Below are 20,763 nucleotides of genomic sequence, written 5' to 3' on the forward strand. Positions count from 1 at the left end.
CTCGAGTGGTTAGCACAACGGCTTCACAGTGCAGAGGTCGCCGGTTCGCGTCCCGGTCCGGCCTCCCTGTGTGGAGTTTGCATGTTCTCCCCGGACCCGCGTGGGTTTTCTCCGGGTCCTCCGGTTTCCTCCCACACTCCAAAAACATGCATGGCAGGCAGATTGACCACTCCAAATTGTCCCTAGGTGTGAGTGTGAGAGTGACTGTTGTATGTCTTTGTGTGCCCTGCGATTGGCTGGCAACCAATTCAGGGTGTCCCCCGCCTCGTGCCCGAAGACAGCTGAGATAGGCTCCAGCAACCCCCGCGACCCTAATGAGGAATAAGCGGTACGGAAAATGAGATGATATATATATATATATATATATATATATATATATATATATATATATATATATATATATATATATATATATATATATATGTATGTGTGTGTGTGTGTATGTGCATGTGTGTATTTATCTTCCTCTCCCCCCAAATAATCATCAAGCACAACAACACAGACTCAAACAAGGAAAGTACATAACCCCCCCCCCCCCTTCCCTGAGAATAACATCTAGTGATAAACTAGCAAACAAAAACATATCTATATGGGTTTTACTGGCCTTTACGACATGAATGCTCTTGGAGATTTTTTACCTCCCAATGGTTCCCGGCAGTGAGGTCAATTGATTGTCATCCACTTTCAGTGTTGTAAGCTTCTTTAACATTCCTGTAAGTGCATGCAAACCCTTAATGTCGGTAAATAGAGAGTACCTTTGTTTACAGGTTCATATTGCGACACAGATGCAGTTGGGCTCATAAGTTGAGAGAGCCAAGAAGTGTGTACACTTATTGAGCACAAATATAAATACAGACACTCCCCAACTTATGAACATTGGAGTTATGAATAACGCTACATTTGAACATTTTTGCATGCACAGTATGTCGAAAAATGTTCGGACAGAGTTGCTGTAAGTTAGATAATGTATTACACATGTTTTTCCGGCCGAGCTCGCTTACGATTGGCTGCGAACTGTGCTTCACGGACACGCACATACACAGACAAATCAGAGGTTTCAAGGACTGGATGTTTAGGCGATGGACATCAAGGCTGACCAATCAGTGCTCAAGTGTTGCCAATGAGTTCAGGCCCCGATCTGCCGAGCTCGCTTAGGATTGGCTGCGTAGAGTATGTGGGCAGGGAGGAAATCCCTCCTCGCAGTTGACGCTCCAGGAGGACGTGATGCATTACAAAAAGTAATGGCTTCTGGCACGTAATTCAGTAATTACGTGCTTGCAGCTTAAGTAAACTTACTGAAGACCCAAGGATACATGTTGTCGTACTACGGTAGGTGTGAATTTATTTTACGACTGTGAGAGCGTTTGTGTTTTATACTTCCCTGTTCAGTGTTTCACTTAAACATGTATTCCATAAAATATATAGCACTGAACTCAAAAACAAAATTCACCTTATGAACGACCGCTCGGAACGTACCTGTATCTTATTCGTAATTCGTCACATTCGGATTGGCAATAAGGGGCGGGGCCGAGCCTCTCCACTTGTACCTCCTCTTCTTTTCCTTTCGGCTTTTCCTTTCAGGTGTCGCCACAGCGAATCGATGTCCTCCATCTAACCCGGTTTTGTGCATCCTCTTCTCTCACACCAGCTACCTTCATGTCCTCTTTGACGACATCCATAAACCTCCTCTTCGGTCTTCCTCTCGGTCTCCTGCCTGGCAGTTCAAGGCTCAGCATCCTTCTCCCGATATAGTCGCTCTCTCTCCTCTGGACATGTCCAAACCATCTCAGTCTGACCTTTCTGACTTTCTCTCCAAAGCCTCTAATATGAGTTGTGACTCCAATGTTCATAAGTTGGGGAGCGTCTGTATTTATATTTGTGCTCATTCCTGATCCTATCCAACCTGGTCACTCCCAAAGAAAACCTCAACATCTTCAGCTCTGCTACCTCCAGCTCTGCTTCCTGTCTTTTCTTGAGCGGCACTGTCTCCAGTCCAAACATCATGGCTGGTCTCACCACTGTTTTATACACTATTCCTTTCATCCTAGCTGAAACCCTTCTATCACACATCACACCTGACATTTTTCCTAAGCCCCTCCAGCCTGCCTGGACACGCTTCTTCACCTCTTTTCCACACTCTCCATTGCTCTGGACAGTTGACCCCAGGTACTTAAAATCCTCCACCTTCTTTATTCTTCCTGTAGCATCACTCTTGCACTTGGATCCCTCTCATTCACACACATATATTCCGTCTTGCTGCGACTGATCTTCATTCCTCTCCTTTCCAGGGCATATCTCCACATCTGTAGTTTCTCCGCCACCTTCTCCCCGTTCTCGCTACAGATCACAATGTCATCTGCAAACATCATGGTCCAAGGAGATTCTTGTCTAACATCGTCTGTCAGCCTGTCAATCACCATAGCAAATAAGAAGGGGCTCAGAGCTGCCCCCTGGTGGAGTCCCACCTCCACCTTGAATCCTCCGTCACACCGACAGCACATCTCACATGTCTTACAGTCATGATCTTGCACCGCTCTGACATACTTTTCTGTCACTGCAGACTTCCTCATGAAATACCACAGCTCTTCTCTGGGCACCCTGTCATACGCTTTCTCCAGATCTACAAAGACACAATGCAATTCCTTCTGACCTTCTCTGTGCTTCTCTATCAGCATTCTTAAAGCAAACACTGCATCTGTCGTATTCTTTTTTGTCATGAAGCCATACTCCCGCTCACAAATGTTCACTTCTGCTCTTAGTCTAGCTTCAACTACCCAGAGTTTCATTGTATGGCTCATCAACTTTATTATTCTGTAGTTAGTACAACACTGCACATCTCCTTTGTTTTTTTTTAAAATGGGTACACTTTGTCTCCATTCTTCAGGCATCTGTTCACCATCTAAGATCTTGTTGAATAACCCAGTCAGGAACACCACCGCCACCTCTCCAAGACACTTCCATACCTCGATTGGTAAATCATCAGGCCCGAGTGCCTTTCCTCCCTTCATCCTCTTCAGCGCCCTCCTCACTTCATCCTTGCTAATGTTTGCTACGTCCTTGTCCACAACAGTCACGTCTTCTACTCTTTGTTCCTTCTCATTTTCCTCATTCATCAATTCTTCAAAGTACTCCTTCCAACTTGTCATCACACTACTGGCACATGTTAATACATTGTCATCTCTATCCTTAATTACCCGAACCTGCTGCAGGTCCTTGCCATCTTTGTCTCTCTGTCTCGCCAGCCTGTAAAGATCAGTCTCGCCTCCCCACTTGTATCACCTGATGTCAATTCCCTCATTATGTCAATGGGTATGTATACGGGACGCTTGCAGCTAGTAGTCGCCAGAGTACTGGATTTGCCTCGTTACCCACGAGTGCCCAGGTCAGACACTATCTTTAGAGCTCGTGTATTACCCGATCCGAGGCCCTCCCCACCACTTTCCGTTAGTCGTAATGTCTGTCGGGATTGTGCCTTTTGCACCACCGTGTGCAAGTTCTTTTTACCATTGGCGTAGTAAACAGGTCGGTGTTCCCCTTATCCCCCTTTATTGAGTTTTTTCTCCTGGTCCTCATTTTTGGACCATGGCTTTGTGTTCCTCATTAAACTCTGCATGGATCTGCCTGTCTCTGTCGATTTCTTTGGGGATCCAGATATTCAATTTCGTTCCGATGAGACAGCTGCTCTCTGCCTCGATTGGAACGTGACAGGTGGGGAGCGTCTGTATCACCATTCACCACTAGTTGGAAGGCATTCATTTGTATTTAGATGTTTCTGTTCCCTAATGGCTTGTAAACCTCTGAGCACACTATTGCTTAAAAATGTTTGGATTTCTGAAGATGAAGTATGTATTCTTGTAATGGCTCTTATTTATATTGTGTAATAAAATAATGTATGTGTCGGAGGACCCACCTACAGAGTCAGGGAGATGCTGAAGCATGTTGGAGGAAAGCAAGATATCCTCTAGGGCTTCACAACCTGAAACACCCGTGTCCAAATTCTCAATACGATTCTTAGCTAAGTCTAAGTAGCGCAGCTGGCGAAGTTTTCCTAGTGACTGCAGAGTCAGAGAGATAAGGAAGGCAAATCATAGATAAACCACATCTATTAAATGAAAAAAAGAAGAAATTTTTAGTTTCCTTACGCCAGGTATGGACTGGAGAGAGTTGTTATCCATCCACAGCTCCTTTAGATTATGGATCTGCTCCAGCACGTCCGGCTAAGATGCAAACATATCAACACCACATGTCATTAAAACAACCAAAATATACTATAATATACATAACTACAGAATACTGTATATAACATTATTTTCACTATACGCTTAATCGGGAATATTGAATATATATCCCTCTTAGCTATTTAAATATCAATGTGTAAATTATATTTATTTAAAAATGACATAATCACTGTCACATCTCGTCGCCGTCCTGGGCGCGCCCCGCCCCTCCCGTCACCTCCTCCGCTGCTCCCTGGAGACGGCCCCTCCTGTCATCTCTCACCTGGGCTCCCACAGCTGATTGTCATTCATTGATTGTGCCTTCTGACTATAAATGCCGATCGCACATTACCGTCTGTCGGAGAATTCCGGAAGCTACCCTCGCGACTACCTTGCCGTCAGGTCTGCCATAGTTAGTCGCCGTCACTTACTTTTCCTTGTTTGTTACTTTGCATGCGTGTCTCAGTAAAGACTTTTGCTCCTAGAAATATGTCTCGCTGTGTATTTCGGATCCAAACCTTCCCACCTTCCTTCGCCACTCGAGTCCTGCCTTTCAGCCTCGAGTGCGTGACATAATTCTCCGACCACCCATGGATCCCGCCAGCGAAGACAGATTCCTCGCTGCCCTTACCATGCAGGCGGAGCGTTCGAGCCAGCTGGCCCAAGCCATCGCGGAAGTCAGCCAAATTACCACCATGCTGGCTCAACACATCAATACGGTCGAGACACGCCTTGCCGCCCTCACAGCCCAGTCCTCCCCGCCCGTGAGTAGGCGCTCTCTACAGCTACCTCTTCCCTCACGCTACGCAGGCGAAACCGGGCGTTGCGCTCAGTTTTTAATGCAGTGCACGCTCGTGTTCATTACCAGCCTGCTCACGGGAGAAGCCGAGACCTGGATGCTGGCCGTCCGGGAGTACCGACCGGAGCTGTGCGCCTCGTACCCGGACTTCGTCGCCGAGATACGCAGGGTCTTCCATCATCCGGTGACGGAGGTCGAAGCTGAGGGGAGACTACTCGACTGTGTCCAAGGGGCCCGTTCGGCCGCGGAATACTATCCAGGCCGCTGGCAGCGGCTACAGCAGCCGAGCGTTGAGGGGGGTGTTTCGTTGCGGTTTGAACGCCGATCTCAAGGACGAGTTGACAACCCGCGACGCTGGCACCACCTTTGACGACCTGGTCGCCATAGTCATCGGCCTGGATCACTGTCTTCGGGAGCGGCAGAGGGAGCAGAGCGGCCAGCGGTCCAACGAGCCCCGAAGCCGGCCCAGGACGACCACACCTGGCAGTGAGCGCGTGCGGCGCCTGGAGGAATCCCCCGAACCCATGCTTATAGGGGGAGGGAATGACCGCACCAACCCCGGGGCTCGTCGCACCCAAGGCCCCCAGCCCAAGACCTCCGGCCCCCGCAAGTCCCCGTCAAAACGGCGACCACGGCGACCTCTGGAGGCCAAGTCCACGGTCCCCGTTACGCGGTTGGAGCTGGACAGCGAAGTAATTGGCCCTTCCAGCTCCCAAACCGTGCGGGTGCTAGTGGACTCGGGGGCCGACGGGTGTATCATTGATCCTCAGCTGGCTTACTCATTGGGCTGTCAACTGATCGATCTCCTTCCCCTAAGGAGATCGTCGATCTTGACGGCCGCCTTTTAGCCCGCGTCACCCACCTCACGGCCCCACTTAAACTCAGGGTAGCGGGCAATCACGTGGAGCACCGACAATTTTTAGTTATGCCCTCCCGGAACGCACCGTTAGTATTGGGTCTCCCTTGGCTCAATACCCATGACCCGTCCCTTTCCTGGGAGGGCCCCACCATTCAAGGCTGGAGCCCCTACTGCTATGCCAACTGCCTGCGGTCGGCGACGGCAGGGCGAGACCCCTCCCGCGGTGGGGTCTCAGCAAGGACCACGCCCAATCTCTGCCGGCCCACCGACCGTATGACTGTGCAATCGAACTGCAGCCAGGGGCTCCACTACCGGACTCCAAACTGTTTCATATCTCCCAACCGGAACGAGAAGCCCTGAGCACTTATATAGACTCCTCCGTGGCGGCGGGACTCATTCGCCCGTCACGTTCTCCGCTGGGCGCAGGGTTCTTCTTTATTGATAAGAAGGACGGATCCCTGTGCCCATGTGTCGATTACTGGGGTCTGAACGACATCACCATACGTAACAAATACCTTCTCCCCCTCATTGGACTCAGCCTTTGCGCCCCTTCAATCAGCTACAATTTTTTCCAAATTGGACCTCGGTAGCGCATACCACCTGGTCCGCATCCGTGAGGAGGATGAATGGAAAACAGCGTTCAAGACGACATTAGGGCATTTTGAATACCTGGTGATGCCGTTCAGACTCACGAACGTGCCCGCCGTCTTCCAAAATCTAATCAACGACGTACTCAGGGACTTCCTCAATGTTTTTGTGTTTATATACTTGGATAACATTCTCATTTTTTCTCGATCCGCAGAGGAGCACCAGCAACACGTCCGACGGGTCCTGGCGCGACTCCTGAAAAACCGGCTCTACGTGAAGCCAGAGAAGTGCGAGTTCCATCTCCGCTCTCTGTCTTTTCTCGGGTTCGTCGTGGAGCAGGGGCAGCTCAGGGCCGACCCCGCCAAAACCAAAGCGGTGGTAGCATGGCCTACCCCGAAGACGCGTAAACAGCTCCAGCGTTTTCTGGTGTTTGCCAACTTCTACCGCCGCTTCATTCGCGGTTATAGTCAGAAGGCACTGCCCCTCACTAACCTCACGTCCACTATGGTTCCCTTTAGGTGGACGCCCGAACCTGAGGAGGCGTTTAATCGCCTCTGACTATCCTTCACTAATCCCCCTGTCCTGCGTCATCCCGACCCGGACCTTACGTTCACAGTCGAGGTTGACGCATCCGAGTCCAGAGTAGGGGCCGTCATGTCCCAGCGTTCTCCCACTGACCAGAAGCTACGCCCATGCGCCTTCTTCTCCCGCCGGCTCAGCCCCGCCGAAGCCAACTATGACGACGGCAACTGGGAGCTGCTGGTGGTCATCCTGGCTCTGCAGTAATGGAGTCACTGGCTTGAGGGAGCTAAACACCCCTTCACCGTCTACACGGATCATAAAAACTGTGGGCCATCCGGTCTGCCAAGAGACTAAACTCACGACAGGCCCGATGGTCACTCTTCCTCACCAGTTTCACAGAACACCAAGCCGGATGCCCTATCCCACATTCATGAGCCGGCAGAAAGGGAGGAGGTCATCGCCAACATCCTGCCGGCCCAACGCATCCTGGGCGCCCTGCGGATACCATCCCCAGACAAACGGACAGACGGAGAGGAAGAACCAGGACCTGGAGGAGGCCCTCCGGTGTGTGTGCCTCCACAGCCCTACGTCGTGGGCCCTCCACTTACCCTGGGTGGAGTACGCCCACAACTCCCTGGTCTCCACACACGGGGATTCCACAGGTCGGTCCCCGTTCATGTCCGCCTGTGGCTATCAGCCGCCTCTGTTTCCCACCCAGGAGGGTCAGGTGGAGGTCCCGTCAATCGAACACCACATCAGACGGGCCCACCGAGTCTGGAAGGAGACCAGGGCTGCCCTGTCACGCACGGCATCCAGGAACCAGCTGGTCACGGACCGTCGTCGTCGACAGGCACCCAGCTACCAGGTCGGGCAGGAGGTGTGGCTGTCCACGAGGGACCTTCGGCTAGCGGGGACTTCAGCCAAACTGGGCCCTCGCTTCACGGGTCCCTTCCCCGTCAAGGCCATCCTCAGCCCGGTCTCGGTGAGGCTCCGGCTGCCACCCACCATGCGGATCCATCCCGTATTCCACGTTTCCCTCCTCAAGCCAGTGGAAACCAGCCCCTTAGCCCCCACGCCAACCCCCCACCCCCCACCTCCCCCCCGGATGTTGGACGACGGACGGGTCTACACCGTGCGGGAGATACTGGACTCCAGGTGCATGGGCAGGGGTACCTGGTCGACTGGGAGGGCTATGGACCGGAGGAACGTCAGTGGGTCCCACGTTCCTGGATCCTTGACCCATCTCTCACCCGGGCGTTCCATGCGGCTCACCCATCCAAGCCTGGTGAGCCACAAAGAGGCGTCCGTTGAGGGGGGGGCACTGTCACATCTCGTCGCCGTCCTGGCCACGCCCCGCCCATCCCGTCACCTCCTCCGCTGCTCCCTGGAGACGGCCCCTCCCGTCATCTCTCACCTGGGCTCCCACAGCTGATTGTCATTCACTGATTGTGCCTTCTGACTATAAATGCCGATCGCACATTACTGTCTCTGTCGGAGAATTCCGGAAGCTACCCTCGCGACTACCTTGCCGTCAGGTCTGCCATGGTTAGTCGCCGTCACTTACTTTCCCTTGTTTGTTACTTTGCATGCGTATCTCAGTAAAGACTTTTGCTCCTGGAAATCTGTCTCGCCGTGTATTTCGGATCCAAACCTTCCCACCTTCCTTCGGCACTCGAGTCCTGCCTTTCAGCCTCGAGTGCATGACAATCATAATGAAGAGAAGACATTTATTGGTGAAATAGAACCGTGGCCATTGATTACGGTGGACATACATTAGTGGGCAAGCCTCTTGGCAGGATGCAAACCATGCGGTGAACTCCCTGTCTGACCCAGATGTCAAATCTTGTCAACTTCTGTTCCACGCCACTGTGTACCATTTCATGCTGCAGCTCAACCCATGCCTTTCTCCTTATAGAAAAAATGTATTCAGAAGATTCATCCTATGCTAGGCAGTTTTTTTTAAATGAGAATGTCTAAGGAGGCCGCCTCTAAAATGGGACTTGACGACTGTGTTTCTGTCTATATTATATAGTATGTAGTTTTTATTATTATTTAAACACAGACAACTGTCCAAGGACAATCACTCTTTTGACATTGACATTTTATATCGATGAGAAGGTTTCTTCAGCCGTCATCTGTACAAATTTGAAGGTTTCAGACGTTTCGCCTCCTATCCAAGAGGCTTCGTCAGCGAACTAAAGTCTGACTGGTCGTATCGGCCCTATTTATATATTCCTAATGTTCAGACATGGCGGCGCCGGACACAGCTATGATAGGTCCCTACTCTCAGGTTGAGGGGAGCAGGGAGTGGGGCAAATAGGCCAGTGGTTAGTCAGGAATGTAGGAACAATCAGTGGGGCCACAGGGAGTGGTCCTCTGCTCCCCGCAACCTGAGAGTAGGGACCTATCATAGCTGTGTCCGGCGCCAGCATGTCTGGACATTAGGGATATATAAATAGGGCCGATACGACCAGTCAGACTTTAGTTCGCTGACGAAGCCTCTTGGATAGGAGGCGAAACATCCGAAACCTTCAAATTTGTACAGATGACGGCTGAAGAAACCTTCTCATCGATGGACCACTCCTGTACGACTGAGAGCTTACACAGATGTATTGACATTTTATAATAATAATAATAATAATAATAATAATAATAATAATAATACATTTCATTAACACCACCTGCGAAATAGAACAGCACACATTCTCACCACTTCAGAGAAATCATTGCTACCCAGATCCAATCTCTCCAACTGTGTCAGTCGATGAATAGACCTGGAATGAGAGGATTGAGACACATCTGATCGCAAGAAAGTTCTGTAACTGAGTGGAAGTAAATTGTATGTTTCTAATGGTTATAATCAAGGAGTCCACCTTCATACCAGTGATTAATAATTTTTGGAATATTGTGAATTTTATTATTTGAGTGTTTTTCCACCAATTAACTCGCTCCTCAAGATGACGAATGAGTGGTATTCTTGAGAGGGACTAGTGTAGTGTTTGTTGAAATATGAATTTTTCAATGTCTGTGGCTGGCATCAGGTATCATGATCTTGATTTAATACCAGTTTGCCTCCGTGCATGCATGCCTTAAAAAGTGGTATAAGGATGATTCAGGTCTTGTACTGTGCAAGGGTGGCACGGACTGTGAAGCATCTGATGCAGAGCTGCAGGGTGCCTTTTTCTGGCCGTCCCGGAGTATATGTTTTCCCCATGTCCGCGTGGTGCTTTGTTTTTCAATCACATTGAATAAGGGTGTACTCTAGGTTGATTGAACATTTTGTAAATTGTTGTTCATCTCTGTGTGACCTGTAATTGGCTGGCAAACAGTTCAAGTTGGCCCCTGCCTATTGCCCGAAAACAGCTGGGATACGTTGCAGCAAGGGCCGCCCCTTATAAGGGCAAGCGGTTCAGATAATGGATAGATGGATACATGAAATGTGCATGCTATTTATGCATTTGCAACTGTTTTTGCTTTACATTCTCTTTTGAGTACCTAAGCCCAATAGACATGAAGTCTACTTCATTCAGCTGTTCCAAGGAGATCCCAAAGCTATCTGAGGCCAGTCGTGGCCAATATTGAGCCTTGCGAACGTGGACGAACATGTCCGCTCATGCAAAATATGTGGAAACAGACTTTCATACAGCGTACGATTTATAACTTAAATAGTCAGACTTAATAGTTAACTTAAAGGACAACCGACACTTCCAAGTTGCGTCCATAATTTGTAAAATAACTTCAAATGACTTCTACTGAGCGCATTTTACAGAGATTCCACCGCATATAACTATATCTTATGGTTTAAGACTCACGCTGAATATTCAGGAAGTATTGTTTTCGAGATGTTTTGATGATGATGCCCTACGAACGCCCGTGACCGTGAAAGCGACACACAATGCATTTTGGGTACTTTTTTCGTCTGAAAACACTGTGTTGATCGCGAAATTAGAAGGAAAACTACATAAATATTGTGATGGTGAATCGTTGTGTGTCGCAGCCAATTGCGGTAACACGTATAAAGAAAGTGTAAGTTTACACAAATTCCCAGCGGACAAATCAGCACATTTTCAACGGAGCTTGTGCGGCATCTTGTGTATTTTCTGGGCGCTACATTGAAGTCCAGACGTTTTGAATTGATAGGGAAGGACTTCTTTAATCGATTGCAAACATTTATGCTTTCCTCTTGAGAGCTATTTGAATCATATTCATAACTGGATGAGGAACAAGAAAGCATCTTCTCCGAATCTGAACTCTCTGAAGCCATTGTTTTCATTCTGGAGCCAGGCAGTGGGTGACCACTAATGATGTTACAAACAAGGGGGCGGGACATTCTGAATCTGCCCAGTTTCAAGCTCATTTTGTGGCAGTTTTGGGAAACTTTAACTCATTTTTATTGGTTATTTGTATTTGACTAAAAACATCAGCCTGTGTGTTTTGGGTATTTTAGATGCTATAAAACGTTTTTCTGATGTCAGTTAGGAAACAAAAAAAAATTGTGTCGGTTGTCCTTTAAGGAGTTGTTTTTCCACACCAACTCTAGCTGTGCAGTCCTCACCAAGACTTGTTGCATTCACTGATAAAATTTACTCAGATAAGTGCTGAAATATCCTCTTGGACATTACTTAATATGCACCGTGAAAGCAAATCTAACATCAAATTCCATGATCCATGAGCACCAAAATTTCAAATTGTCATATGTGATAAATAGCAGAAACATTGTCACCATTTTGTTACCAAACACCTCATTCCAGTAACTTAATAGGTGAATAAACCAGGATTATTGACTTCTTTATAAAGTTTCAATCATAATGGCTCTCCAAGGGAAATGCGTGACACTCCTTTTCTAAGATAACCAGTCCAATTGCACCACCAAGCCAACACAGCCACAGGTATCGAGCTCCTTACACTCTTTTTCCTCAAAGTCAATCACCAAACTCCATCAATGGGTGTCTTTGTGACAAGTGCACATCTGAACACTCACACTTAAACATGGTGAAGAATTGAGCATTTGAACAACAAAGCACAAAGCACGCTTGGGTTCAGGTCAAGGGGACCATTCCACCAAGTCACTCACTCCCAGGTCTCACTATCAATGAGGAGGAAACTCTGAGCTGCTGTTTGGTACAAATATATGAATGGGCTGGGGGACAACTAGTATGCCCACAACTCCTTCTATCATTGGGTGAAATTCCAGATTGGAAGAGTCATGACTCCAGAGCCCAAACTGTCATATATATATATATATATATATATATATATATATATATATATATATATATATATATATATATATATATATATACAGTAAAGTCTCGTTATATCGATATTCAAGGGAGTCCGAAAAAATATCGATATAACCGGGACTATCGATATATCCGACCCTGTTTGCATGTAATTTTCTCCGTGCGTGCATATAAATAGTATCGATATAACCGGGACTATCGATATATCCGATATCGATATAACGAGACTTTACTGTATATATATATATTTAGAACCAATCAACCTCACACATCAACTAAAAGTCATTTTTACTGTGAGAGCTGGTGTGTTCAACATTTCTTATATACACATTCTGTAGATGGCTAAAGAACCCCATTCATTAATTTGAATGTACACTGTATATGTGCTGCTTTATGTCACAAAGAAGGTACAGCAACTGCCGAAGAATGAATAACTGTGTCTTTGTGTTATCATATTATTTATTTGTTTTTTGTTTTTTCCCAAGATGGTGGAACATGAACACGCAGTGGCTCCTCTCTCTCTCCCGGCAAATTGGTGTTTTCGTGTTTATTATGTTTGTCAATGTCCTTATAAGTGCCTTGCACGCTGGGTCCGAGAGGACAGTAATTTCATCTGTGCTGTACGTCATGCATATGAGCATTTTTGACAATAAAGCTGACTTTGACTTGACTTTGATTTTTGGCTGCCACCCAGCGCATATTGCACCCAACGTTTTGACCCTCAGCCAAAAGAGAGCCGATGGGAAAGATGCCCCAAATTGCCTTTTAAGTGTATGGGTGGATAGTCCAGACTCAGCCTACAGGTGCTCCTCACTGATTCCACCCGCCAGGCCACGCTTCAGGCAGGGGTCCCACTTACCCGAAAATGTGCTCCAATTGTGTTGGAACGGAGTAACAGATTGTTATACATGACTGCATGTAAAGATTTTACTCTATTAGTAGCCCTTATGATAGAATGGCAACAATGAAAACACAATTTTATAGGCCTCAGCCTTTTGAACAAATTGCAGTTATACTCCAAATGGCTTCACAACCATTGAAGAACACCTGTGAGGCATGCAAATAAATGTCAGTTTTATAGTGTAGCTTTGAATACATTAATGGAGACTAAATAATCTAAAGGAAAAAAATGATCAGAAAAACAAACACACGTTGAGTCTTACTTTGGCATGGTTTTCAGGTGGTTCTCCCTCAACTCCAGTATCCGAAGTTTGGAGAGTCTACCAAAACAAACAAGTATTTAGTGCAACAAAAATATAAGGCACTTTTCTTTAAACGAACACATCTCTGATGTATGTGTATGATTATATACCCAGAAATGATCCAGTATATGTAAGTTACTTATCCATAAAGAAGCATCACAAAGTTCAATTTTTCCTCGAAGCGCCCGGAAGTCGGCTCCCATGGGCTCACCAAACTCTTCCCATGCCCGTGTTTTTGCCTCGGCGACCACCGAGGCTGCATTCCGCTTGGCTAATCGATACCTGTCAGCTGTCTCAGGCTATATATGCCCGGTAGGACTCCTTCAGCTTTACGGCATCCCTTACTACTGGTTTCCACCAGCGAGTACGGGGGTTGCCGCCACGACAGGCACCAACCACCTTACGGCCACAACTCTGATTTGCCGCCTCAGCAAGGTACGCAACATGGTCCATTCAGACTCAATGTCCCCTACGTCCCCCGGGACATGTGAAAAGTTCTGCCGGAGGTGGGAGTTGAAACTCCTTCTGACAGGGGATTCCGCCAGACGTTCCCAACAAACCCTCACAACACGTTTGGGTCTTCCAGGTCGGACTGGCATCTTCCCCCACCAACGGAGCCTACTCACTACCAGGTGGTGATCAGTTGACAGCTCCGCCCCTCTCTTCATTCGACTGTCCAAAACATGAGGCCGCAAATCCGATGCTACAACTATAAAGTATATCATCGAACTGCAACCAAGGGTGTCTTGGTGCCATGTGCACATATGGATACCCTTATGTTTGAATAAAGTGTTTGTTATAGACAATACATGTCGAGCACAGAAGTCCAAGAACAAAACACCACTCCTGTTCTGATCGGGCGGGGGCATTCCTCCCAATCACGCCCCTCCAGGTCTCACTGTCATTGCCCACATGAGCATTGAAATCGCCCAGCAGAACAAGGGATGTCCCAGGGGAATCCCCTTGTTCCGTCCCCCCCCACCCGAAGGCAGAGGGAAGCAACCCTTTCATCTACCGGGGTGAATCCCAACGTACAGGCGGCGAGCCGGGCGGCAATAAATATGCCGACACCTGCTCTACGCCTCTCACCGTGGGCAACTCCAGAGTGGAAGAGAGTCCAACCCCTTTCGAGAGGGCTGCTACCGGAACCCAGGCTTTGTGTGGAGGCAAGCCCAACTATGTCTAGTCGGAACTTTTCGAGCTCGTACGCCAGCTCGAGCTCCTTCCCTGTAAGAGAGGTGACATTCCACGTCCCAAGAGCTAGCTTCTGCAGTCGCCAGGGTCCTCGCCTTTGGCTGCCGCCCAGCTCACAATGCACCTGACCCCTCTGGCCCCTCCCATGGGTGGTGAGCCCTTGAGAAGGAGGACCCACGTTTCCTCTTCGGGCTGAGCCCGACCGGGCCCTATGGGTGTAGGCCCGGCCACCAGTCGCTCGCCAACGACCCCATCTCCAGGCCTGACTCCAGAGAGGGGCCCCGGTGACCCGCGTCCGGGCAAGGGAAAACCAAGTCCATTTATGTTTCTCTTCATTGGGGTCTTCTGAGTCGTACTTTGTCTGGTCCCTCACCCAGGACCTGTTTGCCATGGGTGACCCTACCAGGGGCATAAAGCCCCAGACAACCTAGCTCCTAGGATCATTGGGACACACAAACCCCTCCACCACGGTAAGGTGACGACTCATAGAGAGGTATTATTATTATTATTATTATTATTATTATTATTATTATTATTATTATTATTATTATTTAGAGGGCGGCCCGGTAGTCGAGTGGTTAGCACACCGGCTTCACAGTGCAGAGGTCGCCGGTTCGCGTCCCGCTCCGGCCTCCCTGTGTGGAGTTTGCATGTCCTCCCCGGACCCGCGTGGGTTTTCTCCGGGTCCTCCGGTTTCCTCCCACACTCCAAAAACATGCATGGCAGGCAGATTGACCACTCCAAATTGTCCCTAGGTGTGAGTGTGAGAGTGACTGTTGTATGTCTTTGTGTGCCCTGCGATTGGCTGGCAACCAATTCAGGGTGTCCCCCGCCTCGTGCCCGAAGACAGCTGAGATAGGCTCCAGCAACCCCCGCGACCCTAATGAGGAATAAGCGGTACGGAAAATTAGATGAGATGAGATGAGATGAGAGATTATTATTATTTAATCAGTTTCAGTTTAATTAGGTGCATCCATTTTCACAGAGCATCCTATTCAGGGTCACAGCTCACAACTGAGTCAATCAAGATTTGGCTAAACACTCATTCACATTCTCATACCTATAGGAAATTAAGAATATGAAATTAACATGCCGTATTATGCGGACCAGAGTTCGAATCCCCTTAAAGTTTACATTTGCTGTCCATTTCTGAATTAGTTTTATTTGGGCAATAAAATTTTCTTCCAACAATCAAAAACAAGCATGCTATGTGAATTAATTACCGGTACTACAAACGTTCCCAGAATGCGATCGTGAGTGTGAGTGCATGGCGAGTCCTGCGATTCGCCTACAACAGGTTCAGCCAAGATAGCAGCTACAGGCTTCAGCATTATGGCAAACCTTGTGAGGATAAGCGGTTCGGATGAAGAATGGATTAATTGATGGATGAAACATGGAGTTTTTGTGGGAGGAAAGACGAGTACCTAGGCACAAGTTAACTTGCAAATTCCACACATCCAGGTCTAGCTGGAATTTAAACCGCAGAACATTGACCAGGAGTTAGGGATGTGAACTCCATGACCCGCTGTGATGTAACAAGGTAATGAATATTGACATCCATATCACATCTTTATGTCACATTTATTATCAAAGCCTTATTGCAGGGATCAGGAACCTATGGCTTGCGAGCCAAATATGGCTTTTTTGATGATTGCATTTGGCTCGCAGATAAAAGTATTTATATATTCTCGCTTTTTCGCTGTTTATTTCCTGTTTGGGCAGCAGTTGACAGAAAGCCAAATTTTGATTGGAGGATACTGATCTAGCTTCTTCTTTTCCTTTCGGCTTCTCGCTTCAGGGGTCGCCACAGCAAATCAGTGTTCTCCATCTAACATGATTTTGTGCATCCTCTTCTCTCACACCAGCTACCTTAATGTCCTCTTTGACAACATCCATAAACCTCCTCTGAGGTCTTCCTTTCGGTCTCCTGCCTGGCAGTTCAAAGTTCAGCATCCTTCTTCCGATATAGTCACTCTCTCTCTGGACATGTCCAAACCATCTCAGTCTGGCCTCTCTGACTTTCTCTCCAGAGCCTTCAAACTGAGTTGCCCCTCTAATACACTCATTCATGATCCTATCCAACCTGGTCACTCCCAAAGAAAACCCCAATATCCCCATCTCTGCTCCCTCCAACTCTGCTTCCTGTCTTTTCTTCAGTGGCACTGTTTCCAGTCTAAACATCATGGCTGGTCTGACGACCGATGTATACACCTTTGCTTTCATCCTAGTTGAAACCCTTCTATCACACATCACACCTGACATTTGGCTGAAAGCGGAATTTTGATTGGATACCGATTTAAGTGCCGTTGATGTAGAAACAGGTAAACACCCTTTTTGAATATGCCCAGTGATTAAAAAAAAAGATGACGAGTATTGTACACTTCATGTTGAATGGACCGAAGGATTCCCCTTTGTGATGATGATAACAATGCATGGAATTACCTGCCAAAGTTAGCTGGCAAGTACTCCAGGAAGGCATCATTTAAGAAGAGCTGAGTCAGATTCAGGAGTTGCGTAAAACCATCTGGGAGCCTGAAAGGCAAGATAAGATGTAAGTGAGCACTGTAAATGCAGTCCACCATACAAAGAAAGGAAAAAAACAAGAGCAGGTCTGTTATTTTTAAGTCACCATTTATCTTATAGTAGATTTGCTGTTATGCTAAACACATTTTTCCAGCAAAATAGAATGATCTACATCAAAGGTGTCACCCAGCGCAATATTATATTCGGCCCGCGAATGCAAATCAAACTTGCGAAATTCCATGATGCTTGCTCAAGTCCAAAACAACATTAAAAAATGTCTCAAGCTAACAACAGTAACAGTCATATTTTTTTACTTCAAATTTGAAAACTAGTTATTCATTAATTTGTTGTGGACTCAATATGTAATGGGTGGAGGGGATTAACATTCTTATGGATTCCCCAAATTCATAACGGGCCCCGAGAGGAAACTGTTATGTGAATCGCGACCAAAATTCTACATTATTGTATTCCAACATTCAAACAAATAGGCAAAATTATCACAGCACAAACACAGAAATCTCATCATTTGATATCAAAATTTCAGTCTTCTGACATTTCTATTGTGCATGTAGTTATTTGTTTGTGTCTTTTCACGCCCCCCACCCCTTTCAATTTTGCTGCTATAGATTGCAAATTTCCCCATTGTGGGACTATTAAAAGCTTTCTCATTCTTATTCTGATTTTGAAGATTTAGGGTCATGTCTTACTTGGTGATGGGGTTGACACTGGCCTCAACCACTGACAGGCCTTTACAGCATTTAATATTATCCGGAAACTCCTGGATTCCTGGTACAAAAGATCACAGAGTGGAAGAGTAGACGACAACTTTTTTTGGGGGGTGATGCATGATTCCGACAATTTCATGTTTATAAGATCTAGGTGAATATATATATATATATATATATATATATATATAGTAAAGTCTCGTTATATTGATATTCAAGGGAGTCCGAAAAAATATCAATATAACCGGGACTATCGATATATCCGACCCTGTTTGCATGTAATTTTCTCTGTGCGTGCATAGAAATAGTATCGATATAACCGGGACTATCGATATATCCGATATCGATATAACGAGACTTTACTGTATATATATATATATATATATATATATATATATGTAACGGAGTTGTGCGCTTAGATTATTAAATTATGAAGGAAGTGACGCAACGGCGCACAGTGTGGCACTATGTCCCGCCCATAGTTTCCAGAACAATCTCGAGGAGATTCAGGGTGAGTCGCAATTTTCTGTTGGTCTTGATTAACGCGCATTTTCATGACAATATCTTATTTTGTTTCCCCTTTTGTACTGTCTAGTGTTATCTAATTAGTTCCCTTATTCATTTCGAGTCCAGATTACAATTTGTGTCATTATTTACTTCACATTTTGTCGAGTAGAACTTTGGAGCACATGTGCTTTTCTATCGCAGTTAATCACAAGACGAAACCCATGCGACTTCACCCATCCCTTCTGCCATACTGTGTTGCAGGTAATAATTGTTTCATTTCATTTTTATTGAACAATATTTAGTTTCTTGTGTCGTGTTTCATTTGCCCCTGAGTGTCCGTGGCGGGTTGAACTGCGCGCCAGCCATTACAAGCGCACCGCGTGTTCTGCCGAGTCTCCGCCCATGATGCGTTCAGGGACATCTTGTAAATAACAGTGAACTTGTGTTGTATTCTCTTTTTCTGTAAATAACCACTATACGATCACACGTTAATTCTGTTTTGTTATCTACAATGTTTTGCATTTGAGAACAATCTCGAGGAGATTCAGGTTAATCACAAGACGAAACCCATGCGACTTCACCCATCCCTTCTGCCATACTGTGTTGCAGAAATAAAAGAAATAAAAAGACACATCCACACGTCTCGTCTTCATTAATACGGCAGCATCGTGGAGATGAAGACAGTCACTGTTGTGACGCCCGTCACATTGGTGCCGTGACCCGGAGATCACAAGTGACTCTCCACTTCGGACCGGGGCCGCGATGCTGCACAATGAAGACGCTGTGCAGTCCCATCATTCGGTGGACGGTGTGTCGACCCCCGTTTTGAAAATACATGTAGTGTGTTAATTGTCTGACCTGCTGTTTTGCAATTAGTGTGTTTTTTTTCATGTACGTGTTTTTGTGTGTTAAGGCTAAGAATGAGCTCCTTACAAGTAACAAGTAGCACACCTTTGAATGAGTGTGTTGGTAGAGGGAGAGGCTTCCCAACCGTGTTACAGTGGTGTAGTGCAATCCAGAGTGGTGTAGTTTGTACAGAGGGGAATGGGCAGGTTCAAGCTGAGGCCACTTATGTTAGTGGGGACAGAGTTCCTTCCCAGACCCAGTGCAGTGCATCTACGACGAGCGCACAGACCACTGATACACCAGCAACAGATACCTTTCTCCAGTCTGTCACAGTTATGTAGTGCTATGCAGGGTGATGTAGTTTGTACAGAGGGGAATGGGCAGGTGCGAGCTGAGGCCACTTATGTTAGTGGGGACAGAGTTCCTTCCCAGACCCAGTGCAGTGCATCTCCGACGAGCGCACAGACCCTGACACACCGGCGACAGATCCCTTACTCCCGTCACCTGACGTAGTTGGTCAGATGAGTAACATAATTAGACAGCACTCTTGTACATCCTTGCCCGATAACCTTGTCTATTTTGCCTGTTGGTCTTTCTATTGTCTTCCGTGTGTATGTTGCCTCACTTCTACATAATTTAAGGGGGGTGTATGTAACGGAGTTGTGCGCTTAGATTACAGAACAATCTCGAGGAGATTCAGGTTAATCACAAGACGAAACCCATGCGACTTCACCCATCCCTTCTGCCATACTGTGTTGCAGGAATAAAATAAATAAAAAGACACATCCACGCGTCTCGTCTTCATTAATACGGCAGCATCGTGGAGATGAAGACAGTCACTGTTGTGACGCCCGTCACATATATATATATATATATATATATATATATATATATATATATATATATATATATATATATATATATATATATATATATAGTGAAACTGGGTGAGATATTTCTTTTTCGAGTCTGCTCTAGAAAACATGCAGCAAGAGTAAAAGTGTAAGCGATATATAAATATATAAAGTGTAAGCAATAAATAAATATGGCTGTTCGCCATATTTATTTAATAATTTCGCCATCAACACGGATTAACACGAAGTTTTCAGACCAAACAAAGTACCGCTAGATGCATTGATGTGAATGAAAGGACGACTACAATGTGTCCTTTCTCGGTCAGGGGCGTTCCTTCAGTGACGTGACGTGAGGACTCGTCACCAACTCAAAAACAAGACTTCCGGAATAATCAGCGCGACTCTTAAAACGTAAAATATAGCTATATGAGGTGGGATCTTTGTAAAATACGTACGCTCAGTAGAAGTCATTTGAAGCAATTTAAAAAATTATGGACACAACTTGTCCGCGTCGGTAGTCCTTTAAAGCAGGGGTCCCCAACCCGCGGGCCACTGACCGGTACCGGTCCGTGGGTCATTTGGTAGCGGGCCGCGAAGAAAGAATAAAAAATGTACATAATTTCCGTTTTATTTATTTTCCGAACCATGTTTTATTTTGAAAAATGAAAAGTCACCGCTTACAAC

The 20,763-nt window shown here is 46.6% G+C and overlaps 1 protein-coding gene and 1 long non-coding RNA gene across 16 annotated transcripts in view; one reads left to right on the plus strand and one right to left on the minus strand.

Moving 5' to 3' along the window:
* Positions 1-20,763, minus strand: part of lrrc7 (leucine rich repeat containing 7) — a 193,221-nt gene that overhangs the window by 57,501 nt on the left and 114,957 nt on the right. For 14 of the 15 annotated variants that reach the window (XR_016115647.1, XR_016115646.1, XM_089001790.1 and 11 more), the window contains 7 exons: positions 17,855-17,933; positions 17,067-17,156; positions 13,392-13,448; positions 9,696-9,759; positions 4,143-4,217; positions 3,911-4,055; positions 639-711 (listed from right to left, as the gene is read on the minus strand). Coding sequence is in view for 13 of the 15 variants with exons in the window: in XM_089001790.1 (XP_088857916.1) it covers positions 639-711; positions 3,911-4,055; positions 4,143-4,217; positions 9,696-9,759; positions 13,392-13,448; positions 17,067-17,156; positions 17,855-17,933 (583 nt within the window). In the remaining 2 variants the exon portion in view is untranslated. The remainder of the gene's footprint in view (positions 1-638; positions 712-3,910; positions 4,056-4,142; positions 4,218-9,695; positions 9,760-13,391; positions 13,449-17,066; positions 17,157-17,854; positions 17,934-20,763) is intronic. The other variant, XM_089001798.1, reaches the window with a different exon arrangement.
* On the plus strand, positions 18,255-19,010 carry LOC148895350 (uncharacterized). Its single transcript, XR_016115598.1, has 2 exons — positions 18,255-18,383; positions 18,581-19,010. It is a non-coding gene; the product is annotated as an uncharacterized LOC148895350 (long non-coding RNA).

Source organism: Hippocampus bargibanti, linkage group LG07, assembly GCF_051943395.1.
Source record: "Hippocampus bargibanti isolate YZ-2025 linkage group LG07, ASM5194339v1, whole genome shotgun sequence".
Classification (NCBI taxonomy): domain Eukaryota; kingdom Metazoa; phylum Chordata; class Actinopteri; order Syngnathiformes; family Syngnathidae; genus Hippocampus; species Hippocampus bargibanti.